General features: G+C 39.9%; 1 protein-coding gene across 4 annotated transcripts in view; it reads left to right on the top strand.

Moving 5' to 3' along the window:
* Window positions 1–2,893: 2,893 nt before the first annotated feature.
* The window catches only part of pof1b (POF1B actin binding protein), a 47,784-nt gene continuing 29,273 nt past the window's right edge, over window positions 2,894–21,404 (top strand). For all 4 annotated transcript variants that reach the window (XM_036142788.1, XM_021319641.2, XM_036142789.1 and 1 more), the window contains exons 1-2: window positions 2,894–3,586; window positions 9,883–9,963. In XM_036142788.1, the coding sequence (XP_035998681.1) occupies window positions 3,119–3,586; window positions 9,883–9,963 (549 nt within the window). In that variant the 5' untranslated portion in view covers window positions 2,894–3,118. The remainder of the gene's footprint in view (window positions 3,587–9,882; window positions 9,964–21,404) is intronic.

Genomic DNA, 21,404 nt, shown 5'->3' with positions numbered 1-21,404 from the left:
ACACAAATCTTAACAAAACACTTTGGGTTATAAGAAAGCATCATTGCAATGTCCCTGAACCTGTACAACACGTTTAAGGAAGGCAACACAAATATATCAGAAAGATGATACCTCAAAGAAGAACAAAATGTTTGCTGATGAGAATTGTTTTTGTATTAGTATAATTACAATAAAAGCTCAAATCAAGTCATTAAAAAATATTAGGAAAATTTGTTTTTCAATTTATTTCCTATCCACACTCCTGTCCAGTTAGTAATGGCAATGCTAACCTAATAATAATAGTGAGAAGAAGATGGTTATCTGCTCTGAATTAAGACATACAGGATATAGATAAATTAGAAAATTATTGATTATTATGATAACTTAATTTTATTTGGTAAAATATTACACAGAATTCAGACAATATAGCAATCTTGGAAACAAGATTAAATGTGAGGACATTTAGTTGTAGGATGTTATTAGAAACTATTTACCTTACAGATTTCTTTGGCTTTTGTGTTTTTGTCAAACTTAAATGCTTCAGATGATCAGAAAACTTTTACTAGCAGACAAAGGTAACATTAGTAAATATAAAAATCAGTTTCCAAATGATAAACCAGGTTATAAATATATATATATATATATATATATATATATATATATATATATATATATATATATATCCATCCATCCATCCATTTTCTAAACCGCTTTATCCCTCATGGGGTCGCGGGGTTGCTGGTGCCTATCTCCAGCGTTCACTGGGCGAGAGGCGGGGTACACCCTGGACAGGTCGCCAGTCTGTCGCAGGGCAACACAGAGAGACAAACAGGACAAACAACACACACACACTCACACCTAAGGACAATTTGAAGAAACCAATTAACCTAACAGTCATGTTTTTGGACTGTGGGAGGAAGCCGGAGTACCCGGAGAGAACCCACGCATGCACAGGGAGAACATGCAAACTCCATGCAGAAAGACCCAGGGGTGTCTGCAGCCTATATATATATATATATATATATATATATATATATATATATATATATATATATATATATATATATATATATATATATATATATATAAAGAAGTATCCAAAAAAATATGTTTCACCTTCCACACTTGCTGCCTGACTCATCACTTAAACTGAATACTGAATCTGATAAGATAAAGCAACATAAAAGACCAGGAAAAGCAACACATCAAGAACAGTTCAACACAGTGGCGTAGTCAGAAATTGCTTTTTGGGTGGGCCAAATAATTACAGTTGAAAACAAGTTTATTTGTAAGTTGCACGTTTGTAAGTTCACTATGAAGAAGAGATACAGGCCGAGGAGAAGGAGAAAATACATTCTCTGTTCAAGTGGACATCCTTGAATTGACAGCGGAAAAACTAATCAGAAACTAAAAATAATAAGGACCCATCAAAGGTGGTTTATAGCCATAAACACGGCGGTGTAACTTCTGTATCATTTAAACTGCAGCAGCCTTTCAAAGTCATTATTTCCGTTTCTGAACGCAGTGTTACCAAGTAACGGCCGCCGTCGCATCATCGATCCAGACGCACAGGACACAGGAAACCGTTGTTTAAATCAATGGAAAACTTCTGCTATTTTCATTTCTTTTATTAAACACAACATTACAGTTAACAGTTAAAAAAGGGGGGGAACAAGGTTGGTTTGCAAGCAGACGTTCTACAAAAACGGTTCAACAACATAAATATAAAAAAAAACACTCTTTTCTCTTTCTTTTTCTGACTTTAATAAGAAAATATTACAGTTGACTAAAGGCATGACCCGATAATCAGATTCACATCCAGGCAATGAAACCCATCATTATTATACTTCACCGTAGTCATTTTACTATGGCTGAGTTGCATCGAGCCTCTCTGTGGTCAGTCATTCCACTTTGCTGCGGCGCTGGAAGCATGCGGCAGTTGTTACGCTGCGTCATTACGCATGCTCCAGCTGCTGTGTTTTCCCCTCTGATCTGCTCCTGCTCTTGTGGATTGTTACATTTCATAACCTTTGTCATCACATTTCACAGCGACAGGTTTGTCATCTCAACCAGACATTGCTTCCCCTGTATTTGCGCAGGACGCCTCTGTGCGTAATAGCGCACAGGGACTGAGTTTGAAGTTGATCTCCGAGCAGATGTTTTATGTTTGTGCTCCAAGTGAAGCATGGACTTCTGCTTCGCCTTTAATCCCATTAGCAATACTCTTAAGCCTAAATGAAATAACACACTAGGAAATAGCACTTTTATGTCGTATGAGTATAGGCACAGGGTGTGTTGTTGCTGGCCAGTACAATCAACAGGCTTTAATAAAAATAAAAATGGAAAGACCCTGTCTTGTGTCTGCGTTATATGTGTATTTATGTGCATTCCGAGTTGTTTTCTACTTCACCTGAATAAATAATTATAATAAAGCGTCTTGATTCTAGATTTATTATGTGGCGTTTGTTATTATGTGGCTCCACCTAGCGACTAAACTATACACTGTAGGGTTATTTTCCACCACCACTGACATTTTTTGTTTGTTTGCAGGTTCTATTTGTGAGTTTTAATGCGAGTTTGTGGTTTTATACTTGGAAAGGAGAACACGTAATATATATATATATATATATATATATATATATATATATATATATATATATATATATATATATATATATATATATATATATATATATATATATATATATATATATAAATACCAGTCTTCGCCTTTGATGCATGTTTTTTTCTTCCAATAATGAAAGAAAATGGAGTCACACCCTTCATGAAGAGTGTTTCAAGGCGTTGGCATTAATCACACCAACATGCCTGAAGCTGTCTCTGGACCCGCCCACCTTCCACATTCGTAACAGCTCCTCCCTCAGGTCTGCCTTCACAAACAAGTCACTCCTCCAACAGGACTTTCCTCTCCAGTTTTCCCAGCTAAGGAGGAAGTCAGTCTGTGGCGGATCACCTATCTGCTGTCAGACAGAACCCCACGGAGGAGATCTGAAAGTCCTGCGGGTTTTTTTTATTTTATTTTTTCCCTCACGTCGTGGACTCTCCAAGCTTTCTGCTGCCGCCTCAGTTGCTTTTCCTCCGGTTCTGAGCTTCCTCGCTCCAACAGTTTTGGATCAACATGTCTTACACGATTCAGAGGGTCCATACGTCCAAAACGTTGACAGCCGAGCCGACGGTGATCACGCAGGGGTTCTCCGCCAGGTCGGTGTCGCCGGTGTCTCCGAACGCACAGATGTCTCAGATCACACAGGTGTCTCCGGTCTCCCCTAACATGACCGCGCTGCCGGTCTCGACTTTGAACGGCAACTACGAGTCGGTGAGGTACCTGGTTCCGGTGCAGCAGCAGGCCATGCCCCAGCAGTCCTACTACGTGATGCAGCAGCCCATGATGCAGCAGACCATGATCCAGCAGCCTATGATCCAGCAGCCTATGATCCAGCGGTCCATGATCCAGCAGCCCATGGTGTACTATACTCTGCCCCGCATGAGCACCAGCAGTAACCAGGAGACTGAGATACTGGTGCAGCAGCAGGAGCAGCAGCTGCACCAGCAGCACCAGCAGCAACAACGGCATCACAGTGTGGAGGTGAGATCCCCTTTTCATCTTCTACCTCTAAAGACAGAGTGGGAAAGTCTGTATTAACTAGAATCCACACTCTCTAAAACGTCATCAGGACTGATGTTGGAGCAAATGTTTAAAGGGAACATAGATGATGAAAACGTGCAGTTTGTTGTTTGTGATTTTTAGAGCACATATTTAGGTATGGAAAATGACCATCAGCTCAAAAGCTCGAAGGTATACACAACTTTAACACTAATTCACCACCAAAACTTTCCTCTCTTAAAATAAATGGTTTATGAAATGCAGAAAACACTGACGTCACTTGCGACCTCCAGTCATGCTGCCTTCAATGCACTCTAGAAGTGGGATATCGAAACTCTTACCCATGTCTTATTTATTTATTTATTATTTGCTAGGGATGCATGATATTTTGGTATTCCCATCGGTACCAGTCGATAGTCTTTTATCCCCCCCAGTGCATCAGCTCCATGAATAAATGAGACTAGGCTGATACTGATATTAACAACAACCAACGTTTACCTCCATCTGATTGTGATCTGTTTATATGTTTTGGGTTTTGTCATATGACATTTGTTTGGTCATGTGACAGAGATAGTTTTGCAGTGCAGGGTTAGGGGTGTTTTTATCTGATGAGAGAAGCAGCGTCAGCGATCTGGTTGTTTTCTTCCATGCGTTAAAAGGGTGGAAAACGATATATCGTTAAACATTGGTTATCGCTCAATAACATCAGTATTGATATTGGATTCTGATATCGTCCCAAATGTTCAAATCGTTTGCCCCCCGTCATTAAAACCATATCGATGTGGGCAGTTAAAGAGTTCTTGTCAGATTAGCAAAGCTTTTCTGATGAGTTATTTTTTTTTTCTAATCTTCTCATCCAATCAGTGTTGCTGCTTCAGAGGGGCTCTTGCTCATTTGGTTCTTTTTCAGTTTTGACTGTCCACCACGTGACAAGAAGAAAGTGTGCCTGTAAACCAGCATGACTCTATTTTCATTTATTGAGACCAAAGTTTGCAGGGCTTCCTGGTTTACTGTTTTTTTTTTTTCCTGTTTGATTTTTAGCCCAACAACCAGATAAATGGAAAACGGCTTGTGTTAAGAGCCGATTGTGCCGCAGAGGCATTATCTCAGGCTTGACTCCACCCTGAACCTCTGGGTTAGTGTTCATAAATCAGCTTGGGTTCACACTGCGCCGTCAAACATCTCTGCTTATTAGTTTGCCAGTCACGATCCGTCACAGATGTCTGAGCGGGACAGCGGCGCGGAGCCTACAGACAAGCCTCGGTGTTTTTGGGCGTGTTTCCCATGTGGCACCAGCTCCTCAGTTCTCACACTGGGTTCTGGATTTTCACAGCCTGCAGTATCGGTAGCGAATATGATGCAGAGAAAGCCGAGCAGCTGACTGAGTGTTTTCTTTCAGTTCAGTCGATCAAAATTGAAAATCCTCTGCGCGTTGTTTTGAAGCAGCGCTTTAATTCGGTGACTGGCTCATGCTGACTGAACAGGCTCACACATTGGAGTGAGCCGCACGATGACGTAAAGCTCCACATACCCGCCGATGTTTTGCTAATTTGCACATAAGATAAACTATGTTCCGGCTCAATGACGTGGCCTATTTTACAGCTTAGAAGTTCTGGGTTTTATAACTCGCAAGTGTATGTCTTTCAAATAAAAAGTATCTTGAATTTAAAAAGGGAACAAGTCTCCACATTGAGCTGCCTCATTGCTGTCTTTCGTATGTTTGATGACGAGGGAGATGCAGGAAATTGAAACTGGGAAGCTCTTTCCAGTAACCTAGGACCTGTCGCAGTTCAACACCTTTTCCATCGGGCATTGATTGAACAGAGCACATCTGTGAACATCAACATCTGGCTTCCCACAGGTTCATGGTTTGGTTTATGTCTGGACTTTGACTGGGCCATTCTGACACCTAATATGCTTTAATCTAAATCAGGGGTGTCCAAATTTTTTGACTTGTAGGCTGAAATTGTCAACTCAAAAGCACTTGAGGGGGGGCCAAATAAATGAATAAATAAAAATAAAGTAAATAACCAAAAAAAAAGAGATAATTTTAAACCATCCATATTTAGCTAATTTTAATAACTTCTAATCAGTTTTAATACACCAAAGTCTGCATTTGAGTAAAAGTCATTGGATAGCTGAGGTCCTGTTTACTAGGAAATTAACGAGAATGTAAAAAGTGTGGTTATTAAAAGACAAATGTTTTGTGTTGTACCTAACTTTTAATTGTAAGATCTGAAATTGTCTGCAATAATGTTGCCCTAGTTGCATGAGCCATCAGGGCTGGTCAGCCAAATTCTTCCTGAAATACAGTTTGGGGGCCACACAAAATCAGTACAGGGGCTGCAAACAGCCCCCAGGTCACACTTTGTACATACCTGATCTAAAGCCTTCCATTGGAGGTCTGGTGGCATGTTTAGGGTAGTAATCCTACTGGATGTGAAGCTTTACCCCAGTCTCAGGTCTTTTGCAGCCTGTAACATATTTTCATACATGGCTAATCTATATTTAGCTTTATCCATCTTCCCATAGTCTCTGTCTGGCTTCTCTATTCATCCCTGCTCTAGATGGGTATCCTCAGAGCATGATGCTGCATCCACCTTGTTTCTCCATGGGGCAGTGTGTTAAAGGTGATCTGTAGTTTGTACCTTTGTGCCACATGTAGCATTTTTTAAGTTGGCAAAAAAATATTCAGCCAACGTCTCACCCAGAGCACATCTTTCACAGGTTTGCTGTGTCACCTACATAGCTTGTAGATTTATTTTGGTCACTCATACAAGAAAGCCAGACGAAGTCCCAGTTTATAGTTTTCACGCAACAGATTCTTCAACATGAGCTGTGCATGTCTGCAACTCCCACAGAGTTAGCATGAACCTCTGGACTGCTTCTCTGGGTAATCCTCTCATCGTCTTGCTTACCCTTTCTCTACTCTTTCCACTTTTCAGGTAGATCAGAGTTTAAGATTCTATTAATCCATTCTTTTTCCTTCTTTTCATTTCGCAAACAGAAATCAAAGAAACTATTTTAAAAAGGTGCTTTTATTTCGAGCATTTCGTCCTGAATTTAAAGCGTAACGAACCACAAGCTGTGAAACACGCTGGTAAAGCAAGAGGGCAGCCCTGCCGTTGTAAACGCTGAATATATAGCAATGTTTGTTGCTAGTGGATTAATCTGCAGTGATGCGAATGCAGCTCTGGTCTGTTTGCGCTGAGCCAAAAAGTAAAGCTCTCGATTTACTTGTGGTTATAAGGTGGCAAAATGTTCAATGGACGTGGATACTTTTGTGAGGATGGTACCCTTTTATCTTTTATTGTGTTTTGTATAATCTCCGCTCCTTCCAATAAGCTCGTGTTTACAAAAATGCGTCTGGTCGCACTTGATCTGATTAACAATTACTTCACCGTCCCTCAGATGATCTATTTCCACACTCGGTGCACACCCTCATGCTCCAGTTTTCCCCGTTCTGGGACAATAAATGTTTTTCTATTTCTATTCTAATCATTGTTAAAGTCTTCCAGTGAGAAACAAGTAGGGGATCGCCTACCTTTACGGTAATGATCCTGGTGTGAGACGCTCCCTTCATTTGCAGAATGAACCCCGCTGAAGCAGAAGCAGATTTTGGAACCTGTCGAATAGCAGCTCAATAGTCTGTGTCACTGCCAAAAATCTATTGTGACTGGATTCATTTGTATAAACTCTCATTGACTGCGTTGCTTTTCCGCCTTTCTTTTTTTTTTTTTTACTCCAGTAAATGGCATCAGTCTGGTCCTGAATCTAAGTTCTTGCCAGTTAACTTGTTGCTACTCCACTAATGATTTTCTAAACATGTTGGCCGTTCCTGCTGCAGGCTGGGAAACTTTGTAATTAATCATATCGTTTCATCCATGTCTTCCTCTTCCTGTATAACTTTGCTTTTTACACGCTTCCTCGTTTTCTGAGTTGCTAATCTCTGGGTTGCAGTGCAGCAGGCTATTATTGAGACATTTAAGGTGTTTTATCTGGCTGCAGACCTGTGCCACACCCTGTCTTAACTGCTGCGCCTTACATTCGTAGCACACATTGCTCCAGCTTACTGAATTACAGCCACGGTGGTGAACTCGGCTTTCTGTGTTTTCAGCTTCTTTCTCTTTGGTTGCATGGATTGTTATGAATGAAATACAATGCTCTGAGACATTTCCTGTCTCATTGCTCACTTTCTAATGGCACCAAGACTAATTCCAAAGTTGGAATCAAACCTAACTTGACGTTTCCCGAGTGAAAATAATAGAATTTGCTTACTTTTTTCATATTAATGTGACAAGCTAAATGCATACGTAATATAATTGGGTATGCAAAGTATATTTGCATTACCGTCTGTATCGGCCGGTGTTAGTCCGACAAGTAGAACTGGGCTGCGCTACTAACAACTGATGCTTATTTCTGTCTTGTTGCTGTTTGTTAATTTTTTTTTTAGTTATTTTTTTTTGGGGGGGGGAGGGTAATGGAGGATCAAAACCGACGGTATTAAAAATAAAAGTCAAAATATATAAAAGGTCTAATAAAGAAACCAATACACTTAAAATTTACACATTATTTAAAAGAGATATAATGTTATGCTTATTAATATGTATTTGTTTAAAATATCCCATTAACTTCCTTTACCACGTTCTATCATTTAATTGGATTTCACACTTTTTGTCTTTATTTCTAACACATTATTCAAGGGCTTGATTTTAATTTTACAGTTTTTATGTTTTTTTCTTTTACTGATAATGCATTTATTTCTCTTTTTATTTCCATGGTTACTTTTTTTTTTTTTTTTTTTACATTTCCTTATGCATATCTGCCTTAATATGCAAATAAGGCTGTCTCCTTCGGTGGGTCAGCTCTTCTATTATTGGTTAATCAGAACGAAAGCGCTAGATCCGTGTTCAGATCTTTTCCCTCCATAAATTTACTCCGGCTGCTAAGCAAAGAAAGCCCAGGCATGCATAGCCAATCTGAAATTCCCAGTTCTGGGAAAAGCTTTGCTTTATCTACCAAATGACATCGCCATATCACATTCATACCTAGCGCCTGCTCAGAGAGTTGTTTTGGAATACAATAAAAGTGATCTGTCCCTCTTATAGGTAACGTTTACCTTCTTCAATATTGCGTGATCATGTCTGTGTTCCCAATGCTTTCTGCTGAGCTTACAAAAGAGGCCGCTTAGCAGCAAACTTGCAATGAACGGGTAGCATTACAAAATACACTCCCAAATCTAAATGTTTTCTATGTTAAAATAACTTTGTTGACGTAAATCTGCTGATGTCAGGTTTTTGAGGCGTTTTAATTTTTTTTGGTTTTGCCAGTTACCATTTACGACCCTCAAACGGTGGAAATTATTGTTTTTTATTTAATTTTTTTTGTCTTAACAAAGACTTTACAAATGGGGATGTTGCATCCCACGCATCGTCATCTTCACCAAACAGAGGTGGTCTTAGTCAACACTAAAACCTGCAGAGCTGCTCAACCGTTGTGGTTTCATTCAAAGTTTTAAACCAACACGTGCGTTCATCCGCATGTCTAATGTCATCAGTTAGATTAATAATGTGAGAAAGCAAAGAGTGGGCAGCCGTTCCCATTTTGCTGACGCCTTCAGAGTGACATCATAGTAAAAGGACTGGCACAGACACCTGCTGTGAACACTAAAGCCTTTGTCTGTGTGTTATTACAACGTTCCAATTACTTAGATTTTCTTTAGTCACCAAAAAAAAGAAAAGTAAATCACCTTCTTTTTTTTTTGTGTGAGCACTTTTTTTTCTTTGTGGAGGTTTTAAAAAAGCTGCACCCAGGTTGACCTAGTCAGCAAAGCTCAACCTTCAGCTTTAGTCAGTATGCCGCCTTTAGGTTTGTTGGGCTAAAAATGCTCTGACGGATAAATTTGTAAAATGTGAGAATTTATGAAGGGATGTTTGAGACTTAGTGTATAAAGAAAAAAATCATATTTATCTGTTAGCATCTCTCTGTCTTACTCTAGAGGAATTAACAATACAATGTATATCTAGTTATAATACATTTTTTTTCCCTGGGTTATTTAATTATTTGTTTTTAAAAATGTTGCAACAATTCATTTATTTACAGAAAAGATGTTATATAAATATTTACATTGTAAAATTAATGATGAACTCTTTGTAAAATGCTTTGGTTAACGATGCATTTAGGCATTTACTTCAAATTAAAAACCAGTGAAGCCATAAATTCTGGGTCTGCTGGCCAAAAAGAGAGAGTTTGATTCTCTTCTGTTTTCTTCCCCACAGGACAGTCAAAGCAACCATTCAGTGTTCAGCCATTCATCCAGTCCCACCAAGAGCGAGGCAAGCGTGTATGAGGAACAGAGGGTAAGGAGATTAACAATGCATGCAAATGTTGCACAGGAAACTGCCTCATTTTTCCTAATGCAAAACCTGTTGATGGGGGGCGGATATGCAGTCTGGAACATGGAATTTAAGTATTTTCCATGTCTGGATGAACATTTGATGGAAAATATGAGCGTTTTCTTCTTTTCTTCCTTCCTTTCTTCTTTGTTTCCTTTCTTTTCTTCCATTGTTATTCCATCCTGATGATTTTGGTTTACAGCAATATAAATATTAGTAAATGACAGAAGTGCAATTCAAGGGTTTTTATTACAAAAATGTAATATCATGGCCCATATGTTATCAGTGTCTTGTTATCAGTGTATCAACCATCCAGACCACTAAGGTCTTCTGGCTCCAGCCTACTTTGCATACCTAGAACCAGAACTAAACAAGGAGAAGCAGCATTTAGTTCCTATGCTCCACTGATCTGGAACAAACTTCCAGAAAACTGTAAAAGTGCGGAAAGCCTGAGTTCCTTTAAATCAAGATTGAAAACACATTTGTTTAGGATTGCCTTCAACTGTTAACTGAAACACCATTAGTTTTTTTCCCCCATGTTCTATTTTCTATCTACATTTTATTCCTACTTGCTTCTATTCTGTTTTATTTTTGCTATATTGTAATCATGTAAAGCACTTTGCATTGTCTTTGTACTGAATTGTGCTATATAAATAAATTTGCCTTGCCATATAATTCTGGGGAAGGCTCCTGAATTGACAGCAAGCAGTCTTTGACACCCTCCATATGAGAGTCACTGCTATAGAGGCTGGCTGCTCACACAGTGCTCTATCCAAGCATATTAATGAAAAGTTGAGTGGAAGGAAAAGGTGTGGTAGGAGAAACCCAACAAGCAGCACCTCACTCAGACATATCCAGGTCTTGAGCTACAAATGCTCCACCCTTTGTGTTAATCCACTACAGAACTGTAGACTGAAGTGTTAAAATAGGACTGGGTTGATGCTCAGACTGGGTGAAGGAGAGCCCCTGTGCCGGACGGGACATTTGCAGCTGGACACACGGTGGGAGGAAGATCGTGCGTCTGTCCATTTTGTCAGTCGAGGATATTGAAAATGTGTTAAAATTGGATTTATGATAACAGGATTTCTGCTTTTGGGAGCTGGGGGTCACATGGAGTATCGAGAAAATGTGAAAACGTCGGCAGCTGTTTCGACCCAAGTCAAGGCTGCCTGAACTATGTGAAAGAAATGGCTTCTACCAGCACTCAGATGGAAATGCTGTGTAAGCAGAACTGCATGCCAGCAGCAGTTTCTGAACTTGCTGGCAGGATGGGAACGATCTTGGAGAAATCTGGAACCTGAACCCTGGCAGAATGACCATAGTTTTGGCTGTTTGTAATCAGCAATGAGAAAAACCAGTGAGACTTTAAGGCAGTGAGAAAAACAGAAAAAGTCTGCCCGCCTAAAAATGCTATTATCCAAACTGGCTCCCCTGCAATCTTAATTTCTCCTGGATGTGATGTAAACAAGATGCTCTGTGGCATCCGTGACCTTGAACAGAGCGCACTGAACTGCCTGATAAGATTTCCATCTCCCTTTTACCTCCTCGTTTCAGTGTTCATTGAACATGAAACAGTCCCATCATAAAATCTAATAAAGCTCCTTGCATTTATAAATCAAGCGGAGCACTTTGGCAAAAGCAGTAAGGTTCCACTTGTGAAAGTAAAATCTGTTGGGCTCTTTTTTTGGCATTAAGACAACAATTCTTAATGCTACATTGCCAGACAGGAAAAACAAACATTAATGAGCGCAATTGCTGTCCAAGAATAGACTTGGCTTATTTCTTATTGTTATCAGAAACAATTAAGTCTTTCTGTATGTTTGTTAATGTATGAAAGAAGTCTAGTCGAGGGTTTATTTAGCTTATTCCTATGTCTGTTATGTTTTTCTGTTCATGTACAGCACTTTGAATCATCTTGTTACTGAAAAGTGCTATATAAATGTATCTTACCAACCAAGTATTAAGTGCATAAACTTCACATTATATGGACATACTATTCAAAAGATTCCAATTTCTTGATCAGAAACCCTTCTTTAATGATCTTAAGTAATATTTACATTTTCTGAAAGCCTGAATTTTGTTTTTTTTAGTAGCTATAAGCTGTGATCATCAAAATGATGTAGAAATATAGGGCTAACATCTATTGTTTTGTGTGCAACAAATGCTTATAAGCTTTTCCACTCTTTTCCCATCATTAAGTTACACAGTTTTTCTTCTCATCCTCTTCATTGTTATGGTAGAACATGGTAAGAAATGGTGAGAGTTTAGAATACCATTTGAATCTAAACTGGATTTCAACTCTGAAAAGAATTTCATGGCAGTCCTCCTACAAGTTGAAACTGCACCAGCAGACGCTTCATGTTAATGAGCTCAGGTGAAGACGCCACAGTCCAGCAGGACATGAGCCTGGAGCTTGAATGTAGCTTGCAAAGCACTCGGGTGATTGAAAATAGAAACTGAAACAGTGTCGGTTAAACAACGTCTGAGGTTCAGCCACTCAGAGAAGAAAGGTGAATGTGATGAGGGGGGAAAAATTAAGTTTCAATGAAGTTTGGGATTGATGTTGGACAAATATTTACATGCCACGCCCACGAAACCAAGCCGCTAACGGTTGAAATCTACCCTGGAATTACTCTGAGAGACTCAGTCAACATGGGCTGTAGTTAATCTAGTTTGATATTAATCACTGCCCAGCCTCTAATACGTGAAAGGTTATTTCAAAAGGCAATGAGCCCATAACAAAACTGTTCTCCTGAATAGTTAAATAGGTAATATGCAAATGATTAGAGTTTATACGATCAGGACTCAGAAGTCTGGGTCTGTTGAAGCGTGACCGCAGTTTTGCAGGAGATAAACTCCTGAGGAAGCTGATGGCTGATGCAGAGATAACCATGAATCCTCAGTACAGGAGCACTCTAAGGGGTGAAAGTCATGCAACAGAACCAGAGAGGTTTCTTCTCTTTTGCTGTAACAGCAGCAGCAGCCGCCGCCGTCGCGTGTGCAGCCGCGCCTTCCTTTCTCCACATTCACGCACTTAACCCCACTTTGCTCACAATCACAGGAACTCCTACTGTTTGAAGGCAAGTGTTAAAGCGGGGCGTGTCTGGCCGCTTCCCAGAAGCCTTTGCGGTAGGCGGGGGACATTCCTTTGATGTGAACCTGCAGTGTTCTTCATTTAGCTGTTGTCATAACAGGGAGGCTCTTTGATTTACGGTGACTCCGTCTCATTTGACGGGGCACGGCCTGACAGAAGTCTGGGCCGCGTTCACATGAACAAAGCAGGAGTAATTATCACCGCTGTGTCAGTTTGGTCCCGCTGTCTAGCTGCAGAAGATGGGATGTTTGATAAGAAAAAGCATGTTTTCCACCAAACTCTGTTGAGTTTTACCTGATTGTTTCCTTCAGCAGAAAAAGCAACTGACGGTGCAGCTTTAGCCGTGCTCATAATGTTCTCCTGTAGACTTATCATGTCGATAAGGTGAAAATTCACCTATTGATCTAACAGGTCACCTATTGGTGCAGCGATTTGGCTGGATATCGCAAAAAAATGAATAACTTGCAGATCACAACAGTTTTTAAAGTTTTTATCTTATTTATAAATGCATTAAAAAAAGAATTGCTGTGAAACTTTTGCTTCTCTTTTTACCTGATTGACAAAAAAACTAACAACTTAACGTTATGTAAGTGGGAACACTTAGAGGTGTTAGGGTTAGGGTCCACTTAAAGTGGAAATGTTCTTGAAGTTTTCCCTAGTTTAGTTTCTATACACAGCTGACTGACAGCTCGTAAGGGTATTCTGCCTGAGGTCTGAAAGTTGAAACCCGGTACTGCGTCTGAAATTAGAAACCGATCCTAACCTGGTCAGAAAAAGTGTAATTTGGATAAACTCTTGCGCAGGAATTTAACATTTTCCTTTTCATCATGAGCAGACTGTGCCCATCGTTTAGAGTTTACCTGTCTGCATTATGTTTTGTTCTCATAAGCTAAAACTTCAGAAAATGATTGGGACTGTCAGGCCTCAGGCTTTTGTCCCCTAATTACATTCCTTCTACCTACCAATAGAGAAGTATTTTGATTAGTTTTGGGTGGTGACAAATGTAAAGAAACCTGTTGCAGTGAAGCAGCCACACCTCTCGGTGGTTTCTAAAGAAACAGTAACGGGGCCAATTTGTCAAACCGGTCTTGATTTTTTTTGTGTTTTTAATTTCTTTTTTAGCTTTTCACAGTACTGTCATTAAAAACTTCAGAAGTCATTTTTTTTAGGTTGCTGTTGCTGCTGGTTTTACCGGAGAATATGGAAGTACCTCGACGCCCAGCTTGTGTTTTGTAATAAAAAGAAAGCGGCTGGTGGGTTTGGAGGCAGTGAAACGTGTGTTTGTGTATAGAATGAGTAAAAGAAAGGATCAGCGCTGATGGATTCCAGTTAGAGCAGAGGTGTTGTCGGGGAGGACCTGAGCTGTTTCATCACTGATGGTGTGTAAGAACAACGGTGGTTCTTAGTCACACTTTACAAACACAGACGGACAACCAACAAAGTGATCTACTGCTGGGGTTGGGTTAGTTTTGTTCAGGTCTGTGACTTATTTGGGTGCTATGTCAAAGCGTGAATCAACTAACAGAAAATAGAAATCGAGAAACAGAAGTTTACAGAACTTTAATGGAGTGAGGAATGAATGAATGAAATGTGTTGCCTTGCAGGCAAAAGGTCCTGGGTTCCTGGAGTTTGCACGTTTTCCACTCATATGTTGGTTTTCTTTGGGTACTCTGGCTTCCTTCGGAGTCCAGAAACATCCCTGTTAGGTTAATTGGTTTCACTAGAGCCCCCCCCCACCCCCATGTATGAGCTAGGCCCCTGACGGGTCGCAACTGTCAGGGGTCTAGCCTGTCTCTCTCCCAATGTCCACTGGTGATGGGTAACGGCCCGTACAACCAAGCAGGTGTAGACAAAGGATAAATATGGTGGGTTTAAAAAGTTTGCATACCCTGATAAATAGTTTAAAAGCTATTACCCATCTTTAATGCAAGATAATTCAGCACAATTAACTTGGAAGAAATCTGAGGGAGGGAAATGTATTAAAGTGTTGCATAAGTGAGCATAACTTTTACATTTGATTCAGTTTTAGCATTCGGTTTTCTTTGATTGGAGGCTATCAGATTCCTACATGATGACCTGGTAAAATTTGCACTCTTGACCTTCCAAAAGTTCTCTATATTGTGACGACATCTCTTGTCCAAAGCCGTCCTCCTGTGAATCAGATTTCCTTCTGGACTTTTGCCAAGCCCTAATTTGATTCAAGTGAAACCATTCTGTTGTCGGTTTGGATGTATAGTGCTGTGAAAAACGATGTGTCCCCCTATAAAAGTTTTTATAATTCTACTCTGTAGTCAAATGCTGTATAAATGGTTTGTAAATGGTGATTTATATTTATGAAATTCAGCCACAATGAAGAGTTTTTAAGCATGAACGGTCTGTTTTTAGGCCATACAACAGCATCTCTATTGCGTTTACATCCAGATTAAGACAAGGCCACTTGAAAATGTTTTTTTTTTCTCCTAAGCCTGTCAGCGTTGGACTTGCTGCAATATGTGTCAGGTAATTATTGAAGTCCAATGGATTTAGCCTCTATCCTTGTAATATTTCTGGTCTGTGTGGCCAGTTCTAGGAACAACAATCACAGCTTTAGACCGGCATCTGCAGAACGGTTTGGTGCAGTAGGACTAGGTTGTCATCATAGTGCAAATGAAGCCTTATTTCATAGTATCTGAGAGCAATGAAAAGTCTTTCCACTAAACATATGCCTGAAACACAATGATGAGAGTTATTTAAGTAAAGGTGTGGTGAAGCCAGAAGGATACTCTAAGTTTTCCAAAAGGCTGCCAGACATGAGATGCAATTTCCGAAGGATAAAACTAGTAAATGAAGCGTAATTTGACTCTAATGAATCACATTTCTTTTGTAAGTAAATAATAGCTGACTGTGATTTTTTTTTTTAGTAACCATGACATGAAATGGTTTCACTCCTCCCATAGACAAGCACCTCCTCAAAAATCAAGTTGTGACTTACATTCCCTGAGCCGATTGCGCAGCTGAAACTGTGACAGATTGAGGTTACAGGCTAATCAGTTTGTACTGTTAACTTGGCCTGCAGTTATTCGCTGCCATCAGGTTGGTGCATGCCAGCGACACACCTGCATGAGTTATGTCTTTTATGAAGGGCTTGATTCTGGACTCTGGAGCAGTAAAATGTGGACCTTATGCAGTAAAAGACTACTATTGTTGAAGAAGACTCAGCTTTAGGGTGGATATAGATTAAAAACAAGTCAGTGCAGATGCACACTTAAAAAAAAAAAAAAGTTCCCTTGCTTAAGCACAATAATGCAGGCCCTTATTTGGCTTTTGGGCTGCTCTTCTCTTGTTTGGTCTTGTATTTTAAATCCACTCAACCCTTTTGCTTTCTTTTCTTAAAGGCCTAAATGAACACTCTGCCAAGCTGTGACATTATTAGACAGTTGTTTTTAGATGATTTTATGTCTCAGGAGCTTGTTCTCACGAGAACTTGCAGCACAACTATGTTAGCAAAGTAAACATTAACGCTTGTACATGTGGGTTTTGACTGTTGCTTATTAGTCAGCAGATAGAATCTCACAATCCGTATCCACCTTTACTTTTTTTTCCCCCACACAACAAACACTGTCAACTAGATTGTATTTCTAGATAAGGTGATTTGTACAATTTGTAAATGTTTTTTTTACCCTATGTGGTCAGAGCAGCCAAGTTGAAAGGCACATATACCCAGAGACCGTAAGAATACCTACTTTTTACAAAATAAAGACATTCTTTGACCTAAAAAGGCATCTAATCACATGGTTCATGCACAAAATTAGACCAGTTCAACACAAGATTGACTGTTTAGACCATTTCCTCTGTTTGACAGAACCTTCCTATAGCAAAGTTGAAAATAGCTGCCTCAGTTTTTATAGATACTTGAAACTCTTTAATAAGAAGTTAGAATTAGTATTATATATTTTAATCTATTTAGAAAAAAGTAAATTTGGTCTTAGATCAAAACATTTCGCCGTACTAAGAGCCATTGAAGGAAAAATAACTGCTGTTGACAATGAAAAAAAGTCACTATGGGATTGTGGGGTTGACATAAAAAAGCTTTCGATACAATAAACCTTAATTTGATTATTAAACACTTAAACTTTATGGCATTAGGGGAGTTCTACACTGGGTCAAAAGATATTTGGCAAACAGACAACAGTGTGTGGTGCTGGGCATTATTTGTGGGGTTCATCAGGGGTCAGTGCTCGGTCCCAAATTGCTTCTTTGGTATGTCTGGTCTTGACCAGATATTCACATTGTATGTAAATTATATACGCAAAATGTGGGAAATAAGGAAACTGGTATTATTTTGCCAATGACACAAACATTTCCTGTGATGGAGATGATGTAGGAAAATTGCCAGATGGTGCAACTGAAGAAAGAAGAGATCTAAAAATTGGCTTTGAGTTTCCAGACCTGGAGAAGCGCTACTTTAGATTGTTGTTTCTCTTCTATAGCCAAAAAGAGCCTTTTTTTATTTTCTAAGGTAACTGCTGATCAGTGATTGGTCGCTGCCCTACATATAGTGGGAACTCACCTGCAGGCAGGTAATGCAGCTTTAGCAGTGTGTAAATGTTTTTCAGGAACACCATGTGCCATCTGTCTGTCAGTGTTTAAGGGGGATCAGTTTAAAGCTGTCACACTTCGTTTAAATACTTCTGCTGACAGTCGCTTTAATTTAAGAGCAACGGCCGCTGACTGATGGTTGCTTCTCTTTGAGCTTCTCTGTTACAGTGAGAAGTACCCTGCAGTGATTTCACTCAAAATTATACGATTCCAGGATTGTCTGGTAATCTGAAACCTGCTCTGCTCTTTTTTTTTTATTCCTCTGGAGAATATGCGCAGCATTCACACTAGATTAGAAAATACAATACCATACCATACTACTTTATATCTAATGCACTTAAAAAAAAAACAAAAAAAAAAAAACATGGCAGCTGCCAAAGTGCAACAGAAAAATGTATAAGCGAACAGCAATAAATAACTGAGGTAATACATAGAGATATAGAATAAAAAAAAGTATTTGTAAAGGCTCACCCGATTATAAGGCACTAAATATTCTTCCAAAGTGTGTAATATCACTCCACCATTTCATGTACACAGCTCTCTCCTGGGAGGGAGAGCTATCAGTCTCTGCTGGGATGTCAGGGTAGTTGGACCTGCCCTGTTTCTAACATAAAGCCTCAATAAACGTAACTTTTATATTGAGTTAACTTACTAGGTTTATTGTTGTTGGCGTGTACCCACATACTTGGGTGTATTGTGCGTATACTGTGAGCTTGGTGGACTCCGCTCTGACTCTCTGCGGACGTTTTACTCTTCACAGTCCAGTGTACTGTTGGCTACATTTCTTGTTGGAAATTCCTACAATTCCCAGACTTTCTGCCAGTGGGACGAAGCGGCGGAACGGATGGTAAAATGTGTGATTAGCAAAGACTCCTTGCTGCTGAGAAGTCGTAAAAAACTGAGCTGTGCACGTACGTGTACGCGCGAACCTCTGTGGAGTGAACTACGTCCGAGAATGTGGGGGTCTTTACATGAATGCACTTCTGGTTTTAACATTACAGTCAGGCAGTCTTGTAGACAGCTAAGGGGTCCTCAGGTAGTGACACAGCGTAACGTAATGCTCCGAATTTCCATTGAGCGCAGAGGCTTTGTTGCTAACCAATGTAGCACTTACACATTTTAACAGATTTTTGAGTACATTGTATCACATAGAATCGGTCAGTAAGCACAACAGTAATCATAAGGCGCACCATAAATTTTTGAGAAAATTTAAGGATTTTAAGTGCACCTTATAGTCCGAAAAATACGGTAATTAAACTGTGAATGAAATACAGGTTATGGACAGATATGCGTATAAATTGTAGTTTGTCTACATTTTTTTTCTTATTGTATTCTATATGCTTGCTATTTGTTACACTGACAATATTTTTTTATATGTATGTTTTAAATAAGGACCCCAGAAAGACTAGCTGGCTGTAAAGCTGAGCTAATAGCTAAAACATAGGTGCCAACTCACTTAAGGTTAAAAGCCACAGAGGAAAAACGTTTTTAACGAGTTTTAAAAAGGATGCTAAAACTGGAGCTAGGGGCTTTTATTTGAAAATCATGCAGCTGTGGATGTACATGGGAGGCCTGACTAACTCCAATCAAGATAGATTTGCAACAATCCAGGCTTGTTGCATGGACCTCTGTTTTTAGGAGGTATCGAGAAAGGAGGGGCTTCATTTTCAACAGTAGTCTCAACTGAAAAAAAACAGAATTAACCACAGTGCTGACATGTGAGTCAAGTTTTTGGCTGGAGTCCAGTTTTACACGAACATTACTAATGCTAGGTTTTTACCTTTTACGACCAAAGAGCAAACATCAATGTAAGGGATACAGATGGAGCCACTGGTTTTATTTCTATAAGACTGTGAAGAAAGGCCTCGCTTTGTGGTGAGGAAGGGAACATGGAACATTGTTTTTATAATGTTTACAGTCAGGAAATAAATATTTGTGGCATTTTAATTTGTTGTTGAGCCAGCAATGAATCACTGTTTTAAATGTACTGTTCTGCTTCAGTTAGAGTGACTTAATGACTTTTACAGCTTATCTTTAAACAGTCACTTTTCTCTAATTAATGCAATAGTTAAAAGCTTGCAAGACATAATGGTCTTTGCAGAATTAACAGCTTTGCACTCTAAACAAGCAGCATTGGTGCTCCTTTTTGTTGTTGCACCGCATCCCTTTGCAGCTGCATTGTGTGTAAACTGGTTGCTTAATCCTATTCTGCAGACAGATAATCGTGCAGATCGGTGACACTCAAAGCAGTGACCCATCTAGATTTGTTTGATCCCTCAAATTCTGGCTCCTGATCTGCTGCCCCACCCCTGAAGCTAATGGGGTAATTATTTCTTTGGTGATAGTGTAATTAATTTTATCTGCTAATACTATCTTTTTAACTTGGCTTTCCAATCTCGGCTAACTGTTTTTTTTGATCATGGAAAAGTCAGCAGATAATTATTTTCTTTACAGTTGGTGCATTAAGAAGCGATTCATCACCGAGGTTTTGCTTGGTTGACAGTGGAGAGCGACACAATTTGAGCGATGCTGAAGTTGGCTCGGAGCCTTTGGAACTGGATCCATCTTAACTGTGCAAAAATTGCAACATGTTTATGTTTTTAATTCCTCTGCTGGATCATGATGATGGTTATTGTCGTTGTGACATGCAATGAAAGTTGTCCTCTCGGATTTAACTCATCCTTTTTTTAGGGAGCAGTGGACTGCCCCTGTGTGGCACCCAGGGAGTATTCTGGGGTGTCATGCTCAGGATTTAGAGTGGCATTCTTAAAGGCATACTATGCAACCGGGGTTGATTTTCCAGCGAGGCTCCCCCCAGAGGGCGAAAGTAAAAGTGCACTGTCGTAAAGATGCTCAGCTGTTCTGGTTTCTACGTCAAGCCAGGCGCGGTTGTTTTGAGCTTAGCAGACAGGCGAACGCAAGGAAAAGTCGAATAAACAGCAGTACAAACAATGACTAACACAGTGAAAGTATGAACATCAGGGTTTCCCGCAGCGCTATCTTGGCGAGGCGGCCGCCTCGCCAACATTCAAAAAAAATAAAATAAATAAATAACAAAAACTCGATATGCTTGCATGTTTATCTGACGTTAACACGCGGTTCTTTGTTGTTGCTTTCGCGTGTGCATATAGTGAATGGCAGGGCAAAAACACATGGAGTTCTCGCCGTAAAGCAAGACCGACTCTCGCGGTCTTGCACAAGACTTCTGACCCTGTGAGTGCGGGCCGAGGGCTCCTGCAATTACAAATGCGGTATTTCCCCCACAGACCACCAGGGCGGCCGAGAAAACCTTTGTTCGACCTGAAATGACTCATTTAATCATCCAAAACGGTATGGAACACATTAATTAACTGAAAAATGTTGCATAGTATGCCTTTAAAGCAGGTCCGGCGACCTGATCCGTACCAGAGCTGGACGGAGCGTTGCGTGGTGCAGCACTGCGCATCTCGAAGGGGAAGCTCAGACTATGTCGCTGTCCATCAAGCTAAATAACAGCTAGTGTTAGCTTTTGTTTACTGCTACACTGTTGTAGCTCCAGGAGCTTTACTGACCCTTTTATGTTGCTCTCAAACATCTGTGCTGCACTGTTAGCTTAGCATGTAGCGCCGTTCCAGATTTAGTTTTTTCTTGTCTGTTTGCCTGAGAAGGTTTACCCGACCATCTTGTCCATAAAGAAAGGTTGCATGTTTTCTTCTGGCTGTTCACCAGTAAAGCCAGGGCTGGAAAATAACAA

Source organism: Fundulus heteroclitus, chromosome 11 (genome assembly GCF_011125445.2).
Source record: "Fundulus heteroclitus isolate FHET01 chromosome 11, MU-UCD_Fhet_4.1, whole genome shotgun sequence".
Lineage (NCBI taxonomy): Eukaryota > Metazoa > Chordata > Actinopteri > Cyprinodontiformes > Fundulidae > Fundulus > Fundulus heteroclitus.
Note: the sequence above shows the minus strand (reverse complement) of the source record. Positions and strands in the feature narration are given on the sequence as shown.